The sequence below is a fragment of the Trichosurus vulpecula genome, chromosome 4 (assembly GCF_011100635.1).
Source record: "Trichosurus vulpecula isolate mTriVul1 chromosome 4, mTriVul1.pri, whole genome shotgun sequence".
NCBI classification, from domain to species: Eukaryota; Metazoa; Chordata; class Mammalia; order Diprotodontia; family Phalangeridae; genus Trichosurus; species Trichosurus vulpecula.
Window position 1 is genome coordinate 372,039,103 of NC_050576.1, and position 23,408 is coordinate 372,062,510.

The 23,408-nt window shown below is 36.7% G+C and overlaps 1 protein-coding gene across 1 annotated transcript in view; it reads left to right on the forward strand.

Annotated features, from left to right (window-relative positions):
- The window catches only part of TM9SF2 (transmembrane 9 superfamily member 2), an 83,872-nt gene that overhangs the window by 38,037 nt on the left and 22,427 nt on the right, over window positions 1-23,408 (forward strand). Inside the window, 5 exon segments of the mRNA XM_036755432.1 lie at window positions 15,879-16,008; window positions 16,969-17,093; window positions 17,838-17,949; window positions 19,991-20,070; window positions 20,683-20,791. Coding sequence (XP_036611327.1) covers window positions 15,879-16,008; window positions 16,969-17,093; window positions 17,838-17,949; window positions 19,991-20,070; window positions 20,683-20,791 — 556 coding nt within the window.

Sequence of the window (23,408 nt, forward strand, 5' to 3'; positions counted from 1 at the left end):
AAAAATAGACTAACCCAAATGGCAGAAGAGCTCCAAAAAGCCAGTGAGAAGAAAGAATGCCTTAAAAACAATTGACCAAATGGAAAAGGAGGTCCAAGAGGTCACTGAAGAAAATAGTTCTTTAAAAATTAGAATGGAGCAAATGGAAGCTAATGACTTTATGAAAAATCAAGAAACAGCAAAACAAGGAGTGGAGAGGAAGTGGGGGAGGTAAAGAGGAGTGAGTGGACCTTATTCTCATATACGCTCAATTGGATATAGAAATCTATCTTACCTTACAGGGAAGTAGGAGGGAAAGGGATAAGAAAGGGAGGGGGAGGGTGTGTGAGAGAAGGGAGGGTAGATTTGGGGGAAAGGTAATCAGAAGGAAAACACTTATGAGATAGAATAAATGGGGGGGATAGGATGGAGAGAAATATAGTGAGCAATAGTAACTGAAAAAAAGTTTTTGCTGATAAAGGCCTCATTTCTCAAACACATAGAGAATTGAGTCAAATTTATAAAAATATGAACCATTCCTCAGTTCATAAGTGATCAAAAGATCTCATCAATTTTAAGATGAAGTAATCAAAGCTATCTATAGCCGTATGAAAAAATGCTCTCACTATTGATTGGAGAAAGGCAAATTAAAACAATTCTGAGGTGCTACTTCATACTGGTGAAATTGGCTAATAGGACAGAAAAGGTGAATGACAAATCTTGGAGGGGATGTGGGGAAAATGAGACATTAATGCATTGTTGGTACAGTTGTGAACTCATTCAACCATTCTGTAGAGAAATTTGGAACTATACCCAAAGGCTATAAAACCATACATACCCTTTGACCCTAGCGATATGACTAGTAGGTCTGTGTCCCAAAAGAGATAAAAAACAAGAAGGAAAAGGACCAATACGTTAAAAAAAAATAATATAGTAGCTCTTTTCTGGGGATAAAGAATTAGAAATTGAGGAGATACCCATCAATTGGGAAATGACTGAACAAGTTGTGATATGTGATTATGATGGAATACTACTATAGTATAAGAAATGATGAGCAGGATGCTCTCAGAAAAACCTAGAAAGACTTGCATGGGCTGATGCAAAATGAAATGTACTGTGTGCAAAGTAATAGCAATATTATATTGTAAGATGATCAGCTGTGAATGACTTGGCTGTTCTTAGCAATGCAACGATCGAAAACAGCTCTAAAGGATTTATGATGAAAAATGCTTTCCATCCCCAGAGGAAGAATTGATGTGTCTGAATACAGATTGAAGTGTACTTTTTTTACTTTAAAAAAATAGAAGGGGGCAGAGCCAAGATGGCAGCTGGAAAGCTGGGACTTGGCTTAAGCTCTCCCCCAAATCCCTCCAAACACCTGTAAAAAATGACTCTGAACAAATTCTAAAGCTGCAGAATCCACAAAATAGCAGAGGGAAGTAGGTCTCCAGCCCAAGAGAGCCTGTATGGTTGCTGGGAAGGGTCTATCACACAGTGCTGGGAGCTGAGCGCGGCCCTGTTTGGGCTGCGCCTGGACAGAACAGACTGGGAGTTGGCCAGAGCAGGCCTTAGGGCCATGAGTCATTGAGCTGTGGCAGTAGATGGCGACTGAAAAACAGGGACTAGCGTGAGCTCCCCGCCAAGTCCCTCCAAAAACCTATAAAAAATGGCTCTGAGCCAATTCTAGAAATGCAGAACCCACAAAAGAGCAGAGGGAAGCAGGGCTCCAGCCCAGGACAGCCAGGATGGTGTCTGGGTGAGGTCTATCCCGCATGGAGCTGGGAGCAGAGTAGAGCGGAGCAGAGCCCAGCGTAAGCGGCGTGGACCAACCCAACCAGGAGCCGGGGGAGCATGCCCTAGCGCCCTGAATCAGTGAGCTGCAGCAGTTACCAGACTTCTCAACCCACTAACACCAAAGACAGCAGAGAAGGTTAGTGGGAAAAGCCGCGGGAGTGGAAGGAGTTTGCGGTTCGGCTACCGCCCCGAGGGCAGCGGAGGTAGGGCAGCTGCAGTTGCTTCCAGCCCCAGGCCCACCTGGTGGGAGGAATTAAGTGGCAGATCAGAGCAGGAGTGCACAGCATGCTGAAGATCTAAGCCCAGTCCCGGTTGGGGGTTCTTGGGGAAGGAGGAGTGCTGGTGTGGCAGAGCTGGCGCATCCCCCCAAGCGTGGAACATAGAACTCTTTAGTCTACAAGTAGTCATACCCCACTGAAAAACTCAAGGGTCGAGTTAGTTGGTTGGGAATATGGCCAGGCAGAGAAAACGCACCCAGATTCAGTCTCAGACTCTGGAATCCTTTGGTGACAAAGAAGACCAAAGCATACAGACAGAAGAAGTCAACAAAGTCATAGAGCCTACAACAAAAGCCTCCAAGAAAAATATGAACTGGTCTCAGCCCATGGAAGAGCTCAGAAAGGATTTGGAAAAGCAAGTAAGAGAGGTAGAGGAAAAATTGGGAAGAGAAATGAGAGTGATGAGAGAAAACCATGAAAAACAAGTCAATGACTTGCTAAAGGAGACCCAAAAAAATACTGAAAAATACACTGAAGAAAACAACACCTTAAAAAATAGACTAACTCAAATGGCAAAAGAGCTCCAAAAAGCCAACGAGGAGAAGAATGCCTTGAAAGGCAGAATTAGCCAAATGGAAAAGGAGGTCCAAAAGACCACTGAAGAATATACTACCTTAAAAATGAGATTGGAGCAAGTAGAAGCTAGTGACTTTATGAGAAATCAAGATGTTATAAAACAGAACCAAAGGAATGAAAAAAATGGAAGATAATGTGAAATATCTCATTGGAAAAACCACTGACCTGGGAAATAGATCTGGGAGAGATAATTTAAAAATTATTGTGCTACCTGAAAGCCATGATCAAAAAAAGAACCTAGATATCATCTTTTAAGAAATTATCAAGGAGAACTGCCCTAAGATTCTAGAGCCAGAGGGCAAAATAGAAATTGAAAGAATGCACAGATCGCCTGCTCAAATAGATCCCCAAAAGAAATTTCTTAGGAATATTGTCGCCATATTCCAGAGCTCCCATTTCAAGGAGAAAATACTTCAAGGAGCCAGAAAGAAACAATTTGAGTATTATGGAAACACAATCAGAATAACCATTGAGCTGTGGCAGTTACCAGACTTTTCAACCCATAAACGCTGAAGACTATGGAGCAGGTTAGCGGGAAAGCTGCTGGATCTCAATGAAAGAAGTGTGTGGTCTGGCCCCAGCCCCAGGAGGGCGGCAGAGGTGGCACAGCGGCAGCAGCAGGAAGGTCCTGCAGTTGCTGCCAGAGCTCCAGCTGTGGTTGCTTCCGGCTCCAGGCCCACCTGGTGGGAGGAATCAAGTGGTGGATCAGAGCAGAAGTGCAGAGCTTGCTTTGCCCTGCTTGGATCTGGGTCAAAGTCCTGGTTGGTGGTTCTTGGGGGAGGAGGAGCACTGGTGTGGCACAGCTTGTGGTGACAGTGGAGAAGTAGCTCTGAAAACAGCAGCGCAGTTCCTAAAGCTTGGGACAAAGTACTCTATGCTCTACAAGCAGTCATACCCCGACGAAAATCTCAAGGGTCAAGTAAGTTGGCTGGGAACATGGCCAGGCAACGAAAAAGGACTCAGACTTTAGAATCTTTATTTGGTGACAAAGAAGATCAAAACATACAGCCAGAAGAAGTCAACAAAGTCAAAGAACCTACATCAAAAGCCTCCAAGAAAAATGTGAATTGGTCTCAGGCCATGGAAGAGCTCAAAAAGGATTTGGAAAAGCAAGTAAGAAAAGTAGAGGAAAAATTGGGAAGAGAAATGAGAGTGCTGCAAAAAAATCATGAAAAACAAGTCAATGACTTGCTAAAGGAGACCCAAAAAATACTCAAGAAAATAACACCTTAAAAAAATAGACTAACTCAATTGGCAAAAGATCCCCCAAAAGCCAATGAGGCAAAGAATACCTTAAAAGGCAGAATTAGCCAAAGGGAAAAGGAGGTCCAAAAGACCACTGAAGGAAATACTACCTTAAAAACTAGACTGGAGCAAGTGGAAGCTAGTGACTTTATGAGAAACCAAGAAATTATAAAACAGAACCAAGAGAATGAAAAATGGAAGACAGTGTGAAATATCTCATTGGAAAAACCACTGACCTGGAGAAAAGATCCAGGAGTTAATTTAAAAATTATTGGACTACCTGAAAGCCATGATCAAAAAAAAAAAAAAAAAGGAACCTAAACATCGTCTTTCAAGAAATTATCAAGGAGAACTGCCCTGATACTCTAGAGCCAGAGGGTAACATGGAAATTGAAAGAATCCACCAATCACCTTTTGGAAAAGATCCAAAAATGAGACTCCTAGGAATATTGTTGCCAAATTCCAGAGTTCCCAGGTCAAGGAGAAAATACTGCAAGCAGCCAGAAAATAACAATTTGAGTATTGTGGAAACACAATCAGGATAATACAAGATCTAGCAGCTTCTACATTAAGGTATTGAAGGACTTGGAATATGCTATTCCGGAGGTCAATGGAGGTAGGATTAAAACCAAGAATCACCTACCCAGCAAAACTGAGTATAACGCTCAGAGGCAAAATATGGATTTTCAGTAAAATAGAGCACTTTCAAGCTTTCTCAGTGAAAAGACCAGAACTGAATTCAAACATAAGAATCAAGAGAAGCATGAAAAGGTAAACAAGAAAGAGAAATCATAAGGGACTTAACTAAAGTTGAACTGTTTTGTTCATATTCTTACATGGAAAGATGATATGTGTAATTCATGAGACCTTTCTCAGTATTAGGGTAGTTGAAGGGAATATACATATATATAGACAGAAGGCACAGGGTGAATTGAATATGAAGGGCTGATACCTAAAAAAATTAAGGGGTGAGAGAGAAATATATTGAGAGAGGGAGAAAGGGACGGATAGAATGGGGTAAATTATCTCACATAAAAGTGGCAAGAAAAAGCATTTCTGTTGGAAGGGAAGAGGGGGCAGGTGAGGGGGAATGACTAAATCTTGCTCTCATCGGATTTGACTTGAGGAGGGAATAACATAGACACTCAATTGGGTATCTTACCCCACAGGAAAGTAGGGGGGAGAGGATAAAAAGGGGGGGTGATAGAAGGGAGGGCAGATGGGGGGAGGAGGTAATCAAAAGCAAACACTTTTGAAAAGGGACAGGGTCAAGGGAGAAAATTGAATAAAGGGGGACAAGATAAGATAGAGGGAAATATAGTTATACTTTCACAATGTGATTATTGTGGAAGTGTTTTACATAATGATACATGTGTGACCTATGTTGAATTGCTTGTCTTCTTAGGGAAGGTGGGTGGGGAGGGAAGAGGGGAGAGAATTTGGAACTCAAAGTTTTAAAAGCAGATGCTCAAAAAAAAAAAAAGGTTGTTTTTGCATACAACTGAGAAATGAGATATATAGGGAATGGGGCATAGAAATCTATCTTGCCCTACAAGAACATAAAGGGAAAATGGATTGGGGGGGGTGTGACAGAAGGGAGGGCTGACTGGCGAATGGGGCAATCAGAATATATGCCATCTTGCAGTGGGTGGGGAGGGTAGAAATGGGGAAAATATGTGTAACTCAAAATCTTGTGGAAATCAATGTTGAAAACTAAAATATTAAATAATAAAATAATTGTTAAGGAGAAAAAAAGAATATTTTCATTGTCATTTTGATCACACCATTCACTTTTTCAAAGTCCTATAATAATTCCAAATTATATCTGAAATCAATTTACATTTTCTAATCATAGCTCTTCTGCTAAGTGCTCCCCATTCTCCTAAGGATTCTCCCATCTTGTGCTACATCCCAGCTCTGATCTATACTACTCAAAATACATCTTTTAGGGGTTTCAGGTGCCTGAACCTGTGTGACTTTATTGGTATCAGGATTCTTAGTGTCAAAACTTCGAGGACTGTAGAACATAGTTTCCTGGGGTACTGTGAGCTTCAGTGACTTGTCTGTGATCACATAGCCATCAGAGGCAGAGCTTGAATCCAGGACCTTCTGATCCTGGCTAGCCAATGTGCCAATCAATTGATTGATTAGCAATTATTAAGCCACAATAAGTCACCACTGTGTCCAGTCACCGGTGACATAGAGATAGAAAGTTATATTCTGTCAAGGGAGACAATATGTATACATGTAATTGTATGCAAAATAAATATAAGGTAATTTGGCACGGAAGGGGAAGTAGCTTGCTGCTAATGATGAGATGGCATTTGAGCTGAGCTTTGAAAGAAACTAGCCCTTCTAAGAAACAAAGGTGAGAAGGGCATGCATTCTAGTCATGGCCCAGGACAACCTGTGCAGAAGTGAGGATGGACTGTGTGAGCAGCTGCAGGAAGAATGACTGAAGCGCAGAAAAGGAATCCTGCCTAAAAAGTCTCAGAAAGCTAGTTGGAGCCAGGTTGTAAAAAGCTTTAAATAACTCTAGAGTTAGATTTTTACAATTTCTTAATGTCTCTTATTGTCCATTCTGTTCTTTTTTACAGAAGAATTAATCCTTAAAAGCTGTTTCAGTGGGTGACATTCTTATTTTATTAAAGAGGTATTTGTTTGTTTGTTTTTTGGCCTTTGTGGGCATCTGGATCATGGAGTTTGATGTGGAGAACTTTTCTTCCCTCATTTTAGTCCTCCAGATACATACATTTAGGGGGTTTCTTTTAATTCCCTTTTTTATCTTACCTCTCTTTATTATGTTTTACCTTTCTTAGGGTAAAGTAAGTATAGTAGAACCAGGGGGCCTTTGTTGTCTGAATTCATTCTGATTTCTCCAGCAAGTCTGAAATCATTTTACAGAAGGGGCTAAACTAAATAGGATTCTAACTCTTCTTTTTAGTCCAGAGTTCGGTAAGCAAAACTGCTGAACACTGCCTCAAGCCTGTTTTCTCTGCTTTCATTTCTATCTGTCATCCCCAAGGATTCTAGCTCAGATCCTTCTTGGTACCAGAAACATCCTTCTCCATACTCTCCTCTTTTCTCATGGAAGAGAAGATAAATATTTGCCCACCAAGAAGGGCAAGTGCCATGTTACAGATAGTCTCCTTCCCGGGTACCTTTCTAATGGATTGACCTCGTGCCTAATTTTTGGATTGAATCAAGAACAGGCATGTATGTGGAATATCATTGTCAGTCTTGAGTGGTTTTCAAGGAGGGGAAAGACTTGGTTTTAGAGAATAAGGATATATGCCAAGACAAACCCCAGTAGCTTACCAGTAAATCTGTTTCTCTAAAGTTTCATCATTCATAGTAGCTGTTTTAGTAAGTGATACTCTCATCCTGTTCTGGATTCATATAAAGGTTATTTGATTCCTTCTAGTTTCGTGGAGAAGTTAGCACTTAAGTTGAGCTCTAAAGAATGGGTAAGGATTCAACAGTAAAGAGACAGATGTGGAGCAGTTCAAACGTAGGAAACTTGAGCAAAGTTGAAGTATCAGGACGATATATGGCAAATTTAGAGGCATTTAGCAGACCAATTTGGCTGGATCTCAGGATGTATACGGTTGAGGAATAGGAAACATGGCTGGACAGGTAGAGTACCTCCGTCTTATGAGAGACCTTGAATGCTAGGCAAAGGGTTTTTAACTTTTCTCAAAAAGAAATGGAGAGCCACTGAAAATTTTTGAGCAAAAGGATGATCTAACCAGATCTCATCTACTTCTCATGTATTACTTCTTTTTTTTTTTGCAGTTATTTGTGTGGTTCTCCTCTGAGCCTTCCCTCCTAATTTATTGTGTTATGGAGATGACCTTTATTGAAGTCTATCCTAGCAAAGCAAAAGCTCTGACATGTTTTACGAAGCTGGAATATCTTAGATTATAGACCAGGAAATGAATGGCTGGTTTTTTGAGAACCAATGTAACTGCATTATGAGCAGGTCTTAAAGACCATGTACAGAGAAGAGTAATAAAATGGTACAATAGAAAAAGCACTGGCCATGGACCAGAGGACCTGAGTTCATATCCTACCTCTGATGCTGTTACCGGTATAACTTTGGTTAAGTCAAAGAAATGTAAGTCACCTTGGCCTCAGTTTTCTCATTTATGAAATGAGGGAGTTGGACTTGATGGTCTGTGGGGTCCCTTCCAGCCTGACATTTATGTTCTTAAGTAGTACTGGAGTTACAGCCTGCATAGGTATGAGAAGTAACCCCACCAGTGAAATGACAGCTCCTTAATATTTTGTAGTGTGTTTCTCATAATCCCCTAAGTAGACTGTAAGTTTCTTGAGGGAGGCGAGAAGAACAGGGGGCATGCTATCTTAACTTTATAGCTTCCTCACCATCTTCAGAACTGAATAAGTACTTTGCACATAGTCAGTACTTAGTGGATGTGTGTTGAATTTATTTGCCAAGAAGTTTATAGAATTGGAGAATCACTGTAATATCACAAAGAATTTAAAAGTTCAAAATCATTAAAGTTTAATGCCTGTGAAACTTTTTAGGGTTTTTTTTAATAGTAAGCATGATATCTGCTACAACCTTAAAATGTGCCATTCTTGAAGAGTACCTAGAAAAATGGTAGTTAGTAATTTGTCATTTTTATTGTTGCCTGAGAAGTTTGAATTTGCGGGTGAAGGTTTTCACAACTGCATCTAGCTCAATGTGTAATCTGAGAGTTAAGAATTTAATTCTCATGACAAAAGGCTCATTCTCCAAAGCTCTTTATAACATACCTTTGAAGAACAGTGATTCATATTATCTCCAGTTGTTGAATTTGTTATTTAAGCTATGAGAGTGGAAACTATTTCTGCCTAATTCAACAAATTTTTACTATGTAACTTCAGAGTAGCTGGATGAGTTGGCAGAGATATGGACAGATATTCTGTGTCTTCTGGAGCCAGAGAGAATTTTAAAAATACATTGTAGGATTTTAACATAAATATAGAGCTATTTTCCCTTTACAGTAAGATTATGGTAGTTATAGGTATGGGATAATCATAACCAGTAGATTAGTTAGCAGATGAAACTAGCTCTTTATTTAAATTTTTTTATGAGCTTGATCATCAGTAAAAATTTTAGTACTCAGAGAAGAATAAGGAAGAGGGTTGTACATGAAACTAGGACTTTTTTTTTTTAAATGAAGTGTGTATTAAACTTACCAAGGTGGTAACAGAATTTTTATATTTGTGTTCCTTTTTGTTTTCATCTGTGTATTTTTTAATGTCTTATTCATTTCTTCTTTTGGGGAGGGGCATCTCTTTTACCACCCTCTTACACCCTAATACCACCTGCCCACACACACCAGAAACTGTCCTTTGTAACAAGGGAGTGTAGTAAAACAAAACAAAGTGACAAATTGATCTTATCCTAGTATTCATGTCCTTTTTGCACCTCTAGTTCATCATGTCTCCACCAAGAGGTGGAAGACATGCTTTGTCATTAGTCTTATGAAACCATGGGACAACACTATATTGACCATAGTCCTGAAACCTTTCAAAGTTGTTTTTCTTTATATTATTGTGGTCATTGTGTAAATTATTCTCCTAATTCCACTCTGCACCAGTTCATGCAAGTCTTCCCAGGTTTCTTTGAAGCCATCATATTTGACATTTCTTAGAACATAATAATATTCCATTTCATTCATATGCCACATTTTTTTCCGGTCATTCCTCAATCGATAGGTACCCAGTCCATTCCAACTCTTGATTATACCCATTATTTATTAATGGAGAACAAATACTCATTGGATAATTTTTTAAAAATCTGTACCTTTTTATTTTGTAATATAATTATACTTATTATGCAAAACATTCAGACCAGACAAATATTACTTGAATAATCAAGGTGAAGGTAAACTGTTTTTTGAACACTTGAAAATATAGATTTATTTTTTCTTGAACTGAAAATCTTCTCGTGGGTTTATCTTTGGCAATTTGAATTACTTTAACTCTACTCTTCAGTGGATTAGCTTATTTTTCTCCTCAGCTTCTTAGTCTGTGGCATTTTATATTCTTACATGCACACACAGATACATAATATTTATATAGTTATGTAACTAATGATCAGAGTACCTATAATTTGATAACTTAAATCATAAAACCACAAAGTCATAGAACCTTAATACTGAAAAGAACCTCAGTGATAATCTTATCCAATCCTTGCATTTACGGAATAGGAAAATGAAGGTCAGAGGGACGGAGTAACTTGCTTAGTGACAGCTGGTGAGTGTCATCTAGAGCTAGAACCCAGGTCTCAATGTAAGGTCCATTTTCTTTTTTCTGGCCATATATCTTCTGAATGGTTTTATATCATGAGACAGCATGGTGTAATAGATGGACTACTTTATGTGGAATCAAGAAGACCTGATTTCAAGGCTCACCTGTGACACTTACTAGTTCTATGATAGGAACAAGTAATTTCTCTGACACTTATTAATTTCTCTGAAACTTATTAAGGTCTTAAGTCATGTGTGGGTTGAGGTAGTGGAGGGTCTTACTACACTAATGACGTAATAGGTTATTTATTCACCATTTTTTTGCACCATTTCTTGTGGGGGCAAGTAATCATTGATAGGTAATATACTATAGCCTCCTTTTATTTATGATTCATCTTTTCATTGCCCTTTGGATTAACCACAGTTTTGATTCTCTCAAGATTGTAGTATTCCGTGAATCACAGCCATTTTATAAGATCATTGGAGTAATGTTGATGTCAGAAAAGACTCTGTGTGTGTGTGTGTGTGTGTGCGTGTGTGTGTGTGTGTGTGTGTATGTGTGTATAAAGAAGCAGCTTAGGATCTTTGAAGGTGCAAATGCTTATTAATATTAATTAATTAATATAATTAATTATTATATTAATATATTGTATTAATATTAAATTATTATAATTAATTAATATAATAATTTGTTGATTAATAATTATTAATACTTAGTTTCACAAATGCGTTATTTCAAGGACCATTGCAAGCAGCACATTGTCACCTGCAAATACGAGTATATGAAAGAGTCATTCCAGGTCCTGGAATATTAATAATTGATAGAGGGTTTTGTTCTGTGAAGTTTGGCTTCAGTCTGAGTGCTACACTTGAGGACCTAGAGGGCCACATGTGGCCTTGAGGCCACAGGTTCCCCACCCCTGTTCCAGGACATCCTCTGTGACTGTGGCAAATACTTCTGATGAGCATATGCCCCTCCCTTTTCAGAGAAGCACTGATCAGAGTTTTTAAAATATCTTTTTTCAATTAACAAGCATTTATTTTCTCCTCCAACTTCTTTCCCTATGGGTCCCTCCCACCCCCACCCCCCACCCCGAAGGGGAAAAAAAAAACTCTTGTAACAAATAAGTATAGTCAAGAAAAGCAGATTCCAGTGTTGGCTATGTCTAAAAACACGTGGATAGCGTCCTTCATTGTTGATCTTCTGATATCATGGTTGGTCATGGCAATGATAATTAAAGGATTTATTAAATGTGTATTATGTGCTACGCACTAAGAATACAAATACAAACAAGCTTATATTTTAGTAGGGAAAGAATTCTTAAATCTTTCAAAGTTTTTTTGTTTTTACAGTGTTACAGTATAAATTGGTCTTCTGATTCTGCTTGCTTCACTCAGCATCAGTTAATATAAATCTTTCCAAGTTCATCTGAACCTATCCTTTTTGTCATTTCTTATAGCGCAATAATGTCATTACATTCATGTTCCCTGATTTGATCTGCCATTTCCCAAAAGAAATTTCTTTAAAAATTTTTTTTACATTGTATTTTCAGTTCCAGATCCTCTTCTTTTATCTTCTCCTTCCTGGAACCACCTATTGAGAAGGCAAGAAATACAAAACCCATTATACAGATGAAATCCTGAAAAACATTTCCACATTAGCCATGTTGTTGGGGGGAAAGCAAGAAAAATAAATAAAAGAAAAATATGCTTCAATCTACACTTCAAGTCCATCAGTTCTCTTTCTGGAGATGAAATAGCCTTTTTTATCATGAGTCCTTTGGAATTGTCATGGATCATTGTAGTGATCAGAGATGTTGCTAAATCTTGCACAGTTGATTATCTTTACAATATTACTGTTACTATGTACAATGTCCTCCTGATTTTCTTTATTTCACTTTTTGTATCAGTTCATATAGGTCTTCCTAGGTTTTTTTGAAACCATCCCCTTCATCATTTCTTACAGCACAATAGTATTCCATCACAATCACATAGTACAACTCGTTCAGCCATTCCTCAGTTGATAGGTATCCCCTCAGTTTTCAGTTTCCTGCAAAAAAATCTACTATAAATATTTTTGTAGATACGGATCTCTTTCTTCTTTGACCTCTTTGGGGTATTGATCAAAATGTTATTAAAAGAGTTCCATAACATGTAAAACAGAACCTAATTAGATCTTGACTTGTAGTTACCTATTTTTGCTGAAAACTGTGATATAGTCATTGCTTATATCTATCAAGGAATCTTGCATATTTTTAAAATGGAAGTGAGATACCTTCTAGGAGATCCTTTTAGGCTATATTTTGCTCTACTGAGTCAAATATTTTTAATAATCAGTGATGAAATGAAAATGTAAAATATTGTTTATTTAAGTACATACCAGTCTCTCAAACTTCCTATTGATTTGAATTTTGTACCTTCTAAGTGCTCCTTATATATATATATATATTTCATATAGGTAGCTAGCTGGAAAAAGCTGCTGTGTTAAGGCTTCATCTCAAAATGAATTTCTGTTAGCTTAGATAATAAACTTAAGGTATAGCTTTAAGATAAAAAATAATAATAATTAAATTGCTTGCTGCTGATTCACATTTCATATATACAGCATCTTATTTTTTCCAGTGTGCTGTATCTATTACAATAGTATATAGCTAGTATAAATAATGTAGTAGTAATACTGATTGCCAAGTGTTAAAGAAAAAAAATCTGTTATTGACTCGGTACTTCATTTCCTATAAAAAATTAAAGCAATTAATAACCAATTCTTTTGGCCTCTCAGGAACTATTCTAGAAAGTCTTAAGTTTCTTAATTTATATAACCTTGACATTATGCTTCTAAATACTTTATAGCATGACCATGGACTGCCAGCCTGCTGTTTGTAATAATAAGCAACTGAATAGTACAGGTGGTTCTGAAATTTGGTAGAATCTGCATCATTACCTACCATTTAAATGTGATGAGACATGTTTTATTAGTTCATTAATCTATACCTTGGGGTGAGTACAGATTCATAATTTCACCATTGGAGGCATACATTAATTAACAAATAAAACATGCCCTGGAGTGAATTAATGTGGTCATAATATAGCTAACATTTTTAGCAACTATTTTTTTCCTACTTGCACCACCACAGTGTCTTTTGAATATAGGGAACTGCAAGCTAGGACTTTAGGTTCTGTTTTTCCACTGCCATAGAACTCTTTTTAAACCACTTTTTTTTCTTAGTCTTTAATTCTTTAAATAGGATATGTATCTCTGCAGTGGTACTGACAACCTTAGGAGTTTTAAAGGTCTTTGAGAGATTTGATTCTCTAGTTCAAAGCAATGCTTCTTCCAAGAAATATTGCTTAGAAACGCACAGTATTATAATCCTGTAATTTGTACTTTCTTCTTGACCTTGACCTTAAGTTTCACACCCTGTTGTTATGCCCTTCTTCAGCAGCTGTTTCTATTATTGAATTATTTGAGTGACAAAAAGTCTTTTTTTTCCTTCCTATTCTCTGGACTGTTCCTCAGGGACTGGGTATTTTGCTAGAGGAAAATAGGTTTTATGCTTCCAGAATACTTATTCTATCAATAGATCATCAGCTACGTTACAGATACTTTGCAATCATATTTCAAAATCATTTTCTAGTATGAGTACATCTTAAAGGATGATATAAACTAAACCGTTTTATAGATTGAATAATAAATTAATAAGATTGTAGTAATTGGACCAGGAATGCTAAATATCAGTTTTAATTCAGATCTAGGTTTTTAGAATCCACTCATTAGGAATATTTTCGAATTGTAAGGGACCTAAGAGGTCCCATAGTCCCAACTCTGTCCAACCTGAATGGGAATGTTTTTCTGCAACACTTGACAAGTAGTCATCAGCTTTCCATTTAAAGACTTCCAGCAGTGGGGAACCCACTAACTCTCAAGGCTGTCCATATTCACTTTGGACAACTCTAATCTTAATGCAAGTTTTCAAGTTAAAATCTTCAATTTGGTAGCTTCTTTCTGTTGTATCTAGTTCTTCTGAGCTAAGTGAAACAAGTCTAATCCCACTTTCATATGACATTTCAGTACACATTTATAACAACTACTTTGTGCAAGGCACTGTGGTTAGGGCTGGGGATACAAAGACAGAAAAGCCTTTCTTTATCCTCTAGGAACTTATACTCTACTTGACAGCCTTAGAGAAATTGAAGAAAATCTGCTCTCAGATTACTTTCCTCTTCTCTACATTTTGTATCTCTCTAGTCATTACATGTCTTACTCATTTGAATGTGTACTTGTTGAGGGAAGGGACTGTGCTTGCCATTCGTTATATTCTCAGCATTGAGCACATTACCTGACAAATTGTAAAAGTCTAATAAATGCTTGCCGACTGGAGGCTAAACATCCTTCAACCTTTTGTCATATGACATGATCTTTAGTTTTTATACCACCTTAGTTACCCTGTGGATTGTAATGGCAAGCAGGGTGGGACTTTTTTGTTGTCTTTTGTTTTGGAGTGCTTCTCAGCACTAAGGCAATCAAGTGTCTTTGAGTCTTGCCTTTGTTTGAAATAAGAGTCATTGATTGGAAACTATATATGGTGTAGTGCTAGAAGATTAAAGATCTTTCACATTCCCTTTTGTTAAGTAGGCGCTAAGCCCCAGGGCCCTAAACAGGGTATATATGCTCTGAGGTTGGCATTTTGCTTGGTGAGCACACTCATTGGAAGAGTGTTGGTTATTTGGCCAGCCGAGACTCTGGGTAGCCGTGGGAGCGCCCCCCCCCCCCCCCCCCCCCCCCCGCTTTGAAAACCCAGATGTTGGTGCTTCTCTCGCTGGTAACTATGTATGTAATGTCTTGGACAGACAGCCTGTCTGCTGATTTGTGTTATGTTGCTCTGTTTATATAATTTCTGCTTGTAATTTCTGTTTGTGTTTCCCCTGGAGTTCAAGGTGCTGACTTTTTCCCCTGAACTTAGTGAATGGGAGATATGCATGTTTAATTAAAGTGAGATTGTAAACCTCTTAAAGTTACTTTCCTTAGAAAAGCAGATCAAAGAACCTGTGCTAGCAGCCCTCCTGTGTGCTGGTGTTACTGGTTTTATACAGCCATGGCAGTGCTGTATACAGTAGCAGCAAGTAGCATTGTTGTAACATGGATGCACTTCATTTTGGCAATGTGCCTTCTTAAATATGGTACCCAAAGTTAAACATAATATTTGCATTTTGGTTTGACCAGGTCAGAAATCAGTAGCACTAGTACTTTTCTGGTTCTGGATATCTCTCTTAATGCAGGCTGGCTGCATTCACTTTTTTGGCTGCCATGGTATTGTTGATCTTATATTTACCTGTGACTCCGAGGTTCTTTTCATGTAACTGATAGACTGGTCAAGCTTTGGGCCATCATGTAGTTGTACATTTGTGTTTTTTTAATTTGTATGTGGGATTTTTCATTTATTTATCCATATTATATTTTATCCTATTAAGTGTGGCCAATTCTTCTAGCCTGTTGAAGAATTGAGAATTTTTTGAATCCTGATTCAGTTGTCCAGTGCCTTAACTATCCCTTTTAGCTTAGTGTCATTTCCAAATCTGATGACTTACAGATATTTGAAAACCAAGTTTTAATGAGATAGTCCTTATGAAATAATTGTTTTCAGTAAATAACTTATAAATGGTGGTGGTTTCCTTTCAAATTTTGTTTTAATTTACATCTGTGTGTGTGTGTGTGTGTGTGTGTGTCTGTGTCTGTGTCTGTGTATAGGATTGTGGATAACATGCCTGTAACATGGTGCTATGATGTTGAAGATGGACAGAGGTTCTGCAATCCTGGATTTCCAATTGGTTGTTACATTACAGATAAAGGCCGTGCAAAGGATGCTTGTGTTATTAATGTAAGTTTGTTAATATGTTAAAGGTCACTTTTCTAATCAAATTTTCTAATCAAAAAAAAATTAACGTTTCAGCTCAGATTTTGTGTGATCAAGCGAAACTTTGGAACTTGCCTTAATATTTATCTACAATTCAGAATTTAGTGTTGTGCCTTAGAAATAATTTAGAACTGACTAGGTTATTGAAGCATTATGTTAACTTTAGATTTAAAATATACTAGAACCATACTGTGAATCCTGTCCAAGAAGATTTGGATATATAAGTACCAAAAGAGCTTCAGTCTAAGTTAGTCTTATGAAATGGGTCCCGAGAATTTCATTTTGATTGGACTCTTGGATTCTTCTAAGGATTTTTCTTTTTACTTTATGTAATATCATGAACTTTGTGATTACAAGAATGCTGGGCTGGAAAAGATATTGTTTGTTTCCTTACATTGAATATTATTCAGCAAGGATGATGGGTTTAAAATTTTAACAAATTTTAGTTTAATTCAGTTGATATTGATGGATAGAGTTGTAGATGTTGGCAAGAGTTTGATTTTGAAACAAGATACATTAATGGCCTTGTTAACTAGGAATATTTGAATTACTAGGCTACTGTGGATCAAGTGGTAAACTTCTTCAAAGCTTATGTACTTACCAGTACATGAAGTTGGATACTTCTGTCTTAAAAATCATTCTGTTAATGTTATATTCTGAGTGAATATTTAGACATTTTTCACAGTTTTTTAAAACCCACATACTCAGTTTTTTGTAATAAGATTTGACACAAAAGAAAGCATGTGTTATCTCTCCCTCAAATTTGATTGAGAAAACTTTTGGGCTTAGAGCATAGACATTCCTCTTGTTAAATGACAGAGGAAGCTTGCTTTTATCTTGACTGATAGTCTTATTGTGATTTATTTTTTTAATGTTATTCCAGACCTAGTTTTCTTTCTTTAACTTTTAAATTCTGTCCTGCAGTCAGAATTCCATGAGAAAGATACGTTTTACATCTTCAACCATGTTGACATCAAGATATATTATCATATTGTTGAAAGTGGGGCCATGGGAGCAAGATTAGTGGCTGCTAAACTTGAGCCAAAAAGGTAATCACATAATTAGCCAAAACAGATGAAATTAAATAGATTGAACTATAGTTTGGGGCTTAACAAAGAAGATAAAACATGCTTCATTCTGTATTGGTATGTTAATTTAGTTTTTCATGTTTTGCCTGAAAGTCTCTTTGTCTTGGTTTCACATTATGTTTTTAGGTACTGATAAATCGTATAATTTTTAAAAAAAATTTATGGCAAATTACAGAGCCAGAAAAGGAGGGTATCTCTTTGGTGTTTTTTGTCGTTTTTCCCCATCAAGAAGCTTTGAGTGTTTTTCTATTTGCCATTCTGGAATAGAGACCATTGATAACTTTATCCATTATTAAGGGGTAACCTTAATTTAGGGTGTTGATAACTTTGACTATTATTATGAGATAACCTTAATTTTAAAACCCCCAGTGTTCATATCCAATCTCTTGGTACTGCATGGGAAGGCATTTAATGGTCACTTATGAGATCCTTAGATAAAATATGAATATAAAATACTTTATTTGTGTGCTTAAGCGCACTACCTTTCCCAAGATTAAGTCATCATCTCCTGCTTTTCATAGGAAAGACATGTCTGTCATGATAAGAAGTTAATTAATTTTAGGAAAAGAGAATGTCAACATTTCTTAAAATTTTTTGGTACCATTCATATCTATTCATATCCAAAAGTTTGTCTCTATAAACATCAATAAATACTAAGATTTACTTTTCCCAACATTTTGCTTATATGTTTATTTCTTACTACAGCTTCAAGCATACACATATAGATAAACCTGACTGTTCTGGACCTCCAATGGATATAAGCAATAAGGCTACTGGAGAAATCAAAATTGCCTATACCTATTCAGTTAGTTTTCATGTGAGTACTCTTTATTATAATATAAAATTTACCTTTGAATTTTCATTATTTAAAATTATTCTAAAATACTTTACTTTTACAAATAGCAAACCTTTTTTTTTAATAGCAAAACTTTTAAGAATTGATAAATGATTTCTCAAAATGTTAAGTAATTTTAGCTTATGGGTACTCTGTACATTTGAAGCTTTATTAGTTTGTTCAAGAGGTGGTAGGAAATTGAGGTTTGTTTAAACCTGAGGGTATATAATGCAATAAAAAATTTTCTAACTTGCACAGCATTATAACTCAAGTTCTTCTAGTTAGAAAGTGCACTTGGTAGATATAATGACAATTTAGATTTGAAGATCTTTCTCATCCATTAATAGGCCACGTGTGACTTGCTTACATCACAGGAAGCGTAAGTCACATGTGGTAGGAGGAGCTTGCTGAGAGGAAAAGGAAAGTGTGTCACAGGAAATGCAGAGAGAGCAGTTAGAGCTGGGGGAGAGAGCAGGCATGTGGCTGTGCTATGAGTGATTGTTGGTGGCAAGGCCCCAGCAGGGGGCCGGAAGGTTATGGGATAGCTTGGCTCCCTGCTGTGATGTCACATTTTAGATTCTTTGCTGTTATCATAAAGTGAACTTACTGGTTCTGGAATTTGTTTTCTGCTTGGATGGGTCGGACGTTTTGGTTTTGGGACCTGGTTCTCTGGTGTCTAAATAAATGGTTTACTTATTTTATCTTCTGTATGGAGAATCTCTTATATTTTGCGATACAGAACCACATAGGCGTATTGACAGTTATCATCTATATTGTGATTATTGCCTTGCTAATACATTAGCGATTGTATGACATTCCAGCAGTGAAGCATTTTAGTGTGATTTGTAGCATTTTATTTTGCAGTAGAAAGCAATGATAATTCTCTTTGTTTCATTAAACTTTGATTTTATGAAGGTTAATAAATACCTGAAAATATGCAAAATTAATTACATAGCTTTATAGACTTTTCTTTGAATGGGAATTCAAAGAAACCTTTTCTCTTGGGAATTATTATCACGTATCTTTTCTGCATTATTTATTCACATTGACGTAGAACATTCGTATAGGAAGGAAGCAAGGATTAGGCAATAGAAGACCTGGATTCTTATCTTTATTATGTTACTAAACTACATTTGTGATCTTTGCCAAATCTGAACCTGTCTGAACTTTAGTTTCCCTTTGTGTAGTAGAGGGGGCTAGATTACACTGCAAAGCACTGTCCCGGGAGTCAGAAAGATTGGAGTTCAGATTTGACCTCTGATACTTAGTAGCTATGTGATTCTAAGCAAGTCACTTAAACCCTGTCTACCTCAGTTTCCTCAATAGGGATGCTGTCAACATCAAGTGAGATATTAAAAAGTGCTTAGTTCAGTGTCTGACACAGAGGAGGTCCCTAATAAGTGCTTGATTCCTTCCTGATAGGAAATAACCTCATTTCCAGCTCTAAAATTCTATTATTTCATTTCAGTGTACATCTCTTATGTCATGGTTATTTTTCTGCAAAAGTCCTACTCTAGTGCTCCATTGTGGCATGGAGCTGTCTCTCAGTTCTTGAAAATGATGCCACAACAGTGTTAATTCTGGAAGGTCTTTCTTACCAAGTTAGAAAAGCTTCAAATTAAATGCAGACTAAGTTTATCATCTGGACCAGCCTAGATAGCTAAGGGCAGAGAGGCTTGTCCCCACATTGGCTGCAAGATAATAAAATTTTCAACTATGGCAACTCATAAACACCTTTCTTTGAGTCAGAAGAATTATATTCTGCAAGTAATAGCATCTCCATTCGTTTTACAGATGAGGAAACTGAGGCTCAGGGAGGTTAAGTGACCTACCTTTGGCCATATAGCTAAAAATGTAGAACATGAACCCAGGTCTCCTGATACCTTAGTCCATCATTTTTGCCACTATAACTAATGTGATGACTTGTAATTATATGTGCTTTGTATCCTTCCTTGAAAATTGTTTTCACAGTTTTCTTAATGTACTTTGCTTTTTGCTATTTATATTTTATTTTTCCCCTCAGGAAGAAAAAAATATTAGATGGGCTTCAAGATGGGACTATATTTTGGAATCCATGCCTCATACCCACATTCAGTGGTTTAGGTGAGAGAGCAGCTAGCTATATTCTTACTCCTGCTTATTTCAGCCTTTGCACATATCATTCTCTAGTCTTAAAATGCTTTTCTTTTCCTTTTCTGTTTCTTAATTTATGACTCTTTTCTCTCACTATTTGTTTCATGTCTAATCTTCAAAAAGCTTCTGTGATTGTAGGTAATCACCTCCCTTCCACATTTCGTTCCCTCCTTTATCCCTTATGCTGGGGTTTTTAGCCTTGCATCTGATTTCAGATGTGCACATGGGGATCCTGTAGATTTGATTTTTTTTTTTTTTTACTGTTTTACAATTGTATTTCAGCATAATTACTTTCCTTTGTAATCCTATATATTTTATTTTATGCAGTTAAAAACATTGTTCTGAGAAGGGGTATTTAGGCTTCACCAAACTAAAGGGGTTTGTAACGCAAAAAAGATTTAGGAACCCTTGATTTATAGGCAGCAGATGTAGTGAATACAGAGTTGCCCTTAAAACCAAGAAGACCTGGGTTTTTAAGGTCCACCTTCAACACATAATGGCCTCCTCATGCAGACCCTGTCAGTATTATGAAGAGTAACCAATTTCTGAGATTGATAATTAAAGTACTTATTCTTCTTGTAGCATAATGAATTCCCTGGTGATTGTTCTCTTCTTATCTGGAATGGTAGCTATGATTATGTTAAGAACGCTTCATAAAGACATTGCAAGATATAATCAGATGGATTCAACTGTGAGTAAAAACATTATACCATTATCTATATGGTTTTGATTGATATTTTTCATTTTTACTTTGGGGAAAATGAAACCTGTTTTTGCCTATTCTCATTTTTCATAAACCTGATTCTCTTAGCAAGAATCTTCTTTTAGGTAGTGCTCATGAATTCTATACTTTGTAGTATTTTGAATCTTCAAATAAACAAAATTATATTTCTGTGGAGATGTCTAGCATTTCAAAGTCCACAATATCCTATAGAACATTTAAAAAAGCTTAGATTAGTTCTATATAGACCCTGTTACATTAGCTTATTGGGGAAAAAATAACTATTAGGAGCAGTCACAGCTTTACTCTTTTTAAAAAAAATCCCTGTGTCATCAGCTGTGCCAGTTTCTAGGCCCTATTTATGAGACATGTTAGAGTGAAAATGGATACCCAAAGCAGCTTTGATTGTATTTTAAATTTATGCAGTTTTATTTTGCTTTTGATGCACTTAAAGTATGTCTCATACTTTTTAATTTATCTTTTACACATTTATCTTACCCACACATTTATCTTCATATGATATATGTACAGTTTTTTTTCCTGAGAATTAATTTCATAGAATGTTATAGTCTGTAGACTTAAATTTTCATTGGTTTGATTTTACTCATATTTATCTTCATTTAAACATTAGCATGTTTAAAAAATAGGGATAACACATTTCTTAAGAACCATCACTTTTCCTCTTGCTTGGTTGTCACTGTTCTACTTGGTTTTCCTGATATTTTTACACATTTATAGGCATTTTTATTTTTGCTTTCCCAGAGTATCTTTATCCCCATGCTCATGATTCTTTACTCTAATTCATTTCCTTTTTTAACAAGGTTCATAATTTTATTTCCTAACTAGCTTACCTACCTCCTGCTCCTATACCTTGGCCCAAAGTATTTTGCTACAGCAGATTTAGAGAATAAGCAGTCAGGCATCACCTCTTTTCCATACTTGTCTTTTGCACAGTTGCTAAAACTCATCAGTGAATTTAGTGAGAAGTTTCTTATGTCAGAGATTTCCCATATATCCTTGCTTTGTCTTGTGTTTCTTAAAGCCTTTTAAGTATCTTTTTAATGTCCTATTCCTCAGATTCATCAGTGTCTTATGTTTAGACCATCTTTGATACTCTTTTAAAGTATATTCTTGACTTTTGTTTTTATACCTTTGACTCTTACTCCTACTCTGACTTCTTTACTATTACCATTTAGCAGGCTGTAGGTTTTTCAAAATTAGTTTTGATTAAGTAGCATACTCTCTCTCACTGGCTTTTCAACTAAGTGTTATTTGAAGCTTGTCTCTCAATTGTTGTCATCTTATACCTCTTAAAGTTGAAACACAAAACAGTAAACAGTGAAAGAATGCTTCATTAATTATTTCCCTCTGCCTTCTTAGTAGTTTTATTCTTTTATAGGTCTCATTCTTATGATTCTACTTTGAAGCAGGTATAGATAGATTTAACATGTGCAGAAATGTAAACAGTTATGTTATCAGTCTCTTACGGTCATGTGCTCCATGGTGGAACTGGGCCTTGAACAAGTTGTTTTTACTTACTCTAAGACGGTGATTTTCCACTAATGTTTTTGCCTTGTTATCGCTCTACAATTTTAAACCTTCGAATATAACTCAGGGTGTTGGCTTCATTTTGTAAAGTTCATTGCTGAGGTCCTGTCACTCAATTATACAGTGTAAATAAGGCCATGGTCATAGAGCTACTGTTGCATTACTTCTGACTGTGTGCCTCCCCATATGCTTGACTCCTGTAAGATCTTTCTCACAGATATGTACCACAAGGAGGACCTGATAAAATATGACAGGATCAATGTTAAGCTCACCACTACCGCCTAACAGTTGAGAAGCGTGTATGCTGTTTACTGTAGCTCATTAGCATGTTTAAAAACAGGACAACACACTTCTTAAGAACCATCACTTTTCCTCTTGCTTGGTTGTTGCAGTTCATGTGATCTTATCAGCAGGACATGCTCTCCACCAACAAAGATCCCGGTTGCTCTGTGACTTCACTTACAAAAAGGCCTTCTGAGACTTGATTTAGCAAAAACAATTCTGTTACCTTGAAGCCAGGCTGATGATGAGCCTTTCGCAATTTGTGGTTTGACTAATTGTTGGGCAACAGCCATTCCACCGTCACAAGCCTTTCGAAAAGTTTGGTAGAGCCTGTCAGTAGTTGCAGTCTTCCAGACTAGCCTTTAAGAACATAAAGATACCTTCATGCCATAATGAGGCATTCAAATAGGGCTTGAGTTGAGATTTCTTTATGAAAAAAAGTAAACATTGTTAAACTTTATCAGCAATGAAAGCTCAATTGATTTACATTTACTAAAAGAATCAAATTCAAAATTTTAACTGTAGCATTGATCTCTGGGCAAAGCAATTACTTTATACCAACTGAGGACCTGTCGTCCTGTCCCCTTCACTGCTGTTCACCAGTCATACATGAGACTGGCTAAGTCTTTTGGGTACTCTGTTAGTTTGTTACTCAAAAGAATGAACAACACTGGCATGCTACAGAGTTAATCAGTAAATATTTAATTATTAAGCTGTGATAATGTTGTGGTAACAAAGAAAAAGCAAAAACACTTTG